The sequence below is a fragment of the Lactuca serriola genome, chromosome 3 (assembly GCF_051521515.1).
Source record: "Lactuca serriola cultivar US96UC23 chromosome 3, Lser_US96UC23_V15, whole genome shotgun sequence".
In the NCBI taxonomy this organism is placed as follows: Eukaryota; Viridiplantae; Streptophyta; class Magnoliopsida; order Asterales; family Asteraceae; genus Lactuca; species Lactuca serriola.
In genome coordinates, this window is record NC_136410.1 from 100,659,778 (window position 1) to 100,661,808 (window position 2,031).

At 36.1% G+C, this 2,031-nt stretch overlaps 1 protein-coding gene across 1 annotated transcript; it reads left to right on the plus strand.

Annotated features, from left to right (window-relative positions):
• The first annotated feature begins 711 nt into the window (after positions 1-711).
• LOC145094597 (uncharacterized) lies at positions 712-1,640 on the plus strand. Its single transcript, XM_079032734.1, has one exon. It carries the CDS (start codon positions 751-753, stop codon positions 1,618-1,620), a length of 870 nt encoding a protein of 289 aa, XP_078888860.1. The 5' UTR covers positions 712-750; the 3' UTR covers positions 1,621-1,640.
• The last annotated feature ends 391 nt before the right edge of the window (positions 1,641-2,031 follow it).

Genomic DNA, 2,031 nt, shown 5'->3' on the forward strand with positions numbered 1-2,031 from the left:
TAATGCTAACATTTTTATTTAATTTGGCAACCACTTTATATTCTAAACTCTCGTTTGGCAACATATGATAATTTATAGGTCAATTTCTACGGTCATGATCACGATAGATCTTCTCCCACCTATTCATGTTCACTCATAAAATAGTAAAAAACAAATCACAAGTCCCATGTACCATACCCTCGTCATCAATATTTAACATGTTATGTGTAGAAAGGTGTCTTCATTTCTGTCACGTTACCCATCCCACCCTCCCCCAATCCTCATATTTTTAACTCATCTACTGCTCCCTTGTTCCCTCTACACATGACCATTCTTCTGTCACAAATTCTACAAAAAATCTTTAATTCTCTCACAGTCTGCAATCTCTTCTTCAAGAATATTTCATGTTTTGATTGATATGCATGCATATACCAACACTACTTCATTCAATGGATAGACCACTAATTTGTCACAGAAGTGGACCATTTCGTCATTTCGTCGACATAAGATTGAACAAAAAGATCGCTGTTTCTATATTTGCTGACCTAAAAGGTTACAACTTCATTGAAATCAGTAAGGCCGCCCACATTGCAATAACATGATTATATTCTGTTTTGTCATTATTTTCAACAACTTGTAGAGACCAGATTCTTCCGCGAATTCAAAGAGTCATACGCATAAATACCATCCACTTCTTCATAATGATTAGTTCATTCTTTTGTTATATTCTACTTTTTAGAGACATTGAGTTGTGTTTAGAACACTTAGAAGATGAAAAGATCATCTGCATTGCCTCCAACTAGATCCATTAGCTTGCCTTCTAGATTGCATCCCACTTCTTTTCGTGTTGAGGCTGAGCTAAATAAGTTACGATTGTGGGAAGTAAGATCGTGTTCTTCCTCTGAAACCCTAACAGCTGAAACCATTCAAACCGGCCTATTTAGTTTAGCAGAGGTGTATAGATGTGTCGAGGAACTTGTTTACTCTTCCCTCACACAACAAGCTTTTGTAAGCCATGGGAAGGTATTGGAAGACGCATTGGAACGTTCAGTAAAACTACTCGACACTTGTGGGATTGTTAGGGATACTCTACAGAAGATGAAGGAACAAGCGCAACGCCTTCAGTCAAGTCTTCGCCGGAGAGGTACAGAATTAAGGTTTGAAGATGACATTTCTTGTTATATCAGATTAAGAAAGAAGTTGAAGAAAGAGGCATCAAAGTGCATTAGATCACTAAAACATGGCGAAAGGAAGTTTACGCTTGTACCATCCTTAGAAGATTATCATTTGACAATGGTGGTGAAAGTGCTTAGAGAAGTAAATATGATGACATCTATCGTTTTACGAACTCTCTTATTGTTCTTGTCGTCATCAGGAACTACGATCAAGAACAGGCATTTGGGGTGCTCGTTGATTTCAAAATTGAGGTCAAGCGAGAAGGGAAAGAAGAGCACAAACGAGGTGGGGAGTGTGGATGATGTGCTGTTTTGTGTACTTGGTGGCACGGAGGAAATGACAACCGCCGATAGAAAGTTAGAAAATCTTGTAATTAGTGTAAATTGTATAGAGGCTGGATTAGATGTAGTTTTTAGACGACTGATTCACTATCGAGTCTCGATCCTTAATGTACTGACAAGATAAACTTTACTGAATTACCTTATGCTTACAAAAAACTGTCATGGTACTTAATTTTTGTATATATATGTCCATCGGTGCACAGAGGCGGACGCAAGAATAAGTAGCAGTAGATACACAAAAAAAATTATAACATAACAAAAAAAATTACGCATGCATTAAACATAACAAACTATTGTAAACAAACTTCGTGAAGGGCAAATTGGTCTTTTCATGGGCAGGTTCTTCGTCTCTTAGAGTTTGTTTCCGTATTGGTTGTGGTTGTACAAAGTTTTGAAGGCATTATTACCAAAATTTCATTATGAATTAATGCATTTTTATCGGTTCCATTGTTTAAAGCAAAATATAATATACAAATGCCAACTAATAAATGCATTTTTATAAGTCTATACATTTTACATTGAAAAAAAATTAAAT

Bases quoted from the DNA above. Each gene is read 5' to 3' on its own strand.
- LOC145094597 (XM_079032734.1), top strand. From the start codon at position 751: ATGAAAAGATCATCTGCATTGCCTCCAACTAGATCCATTAGCTTGCCT.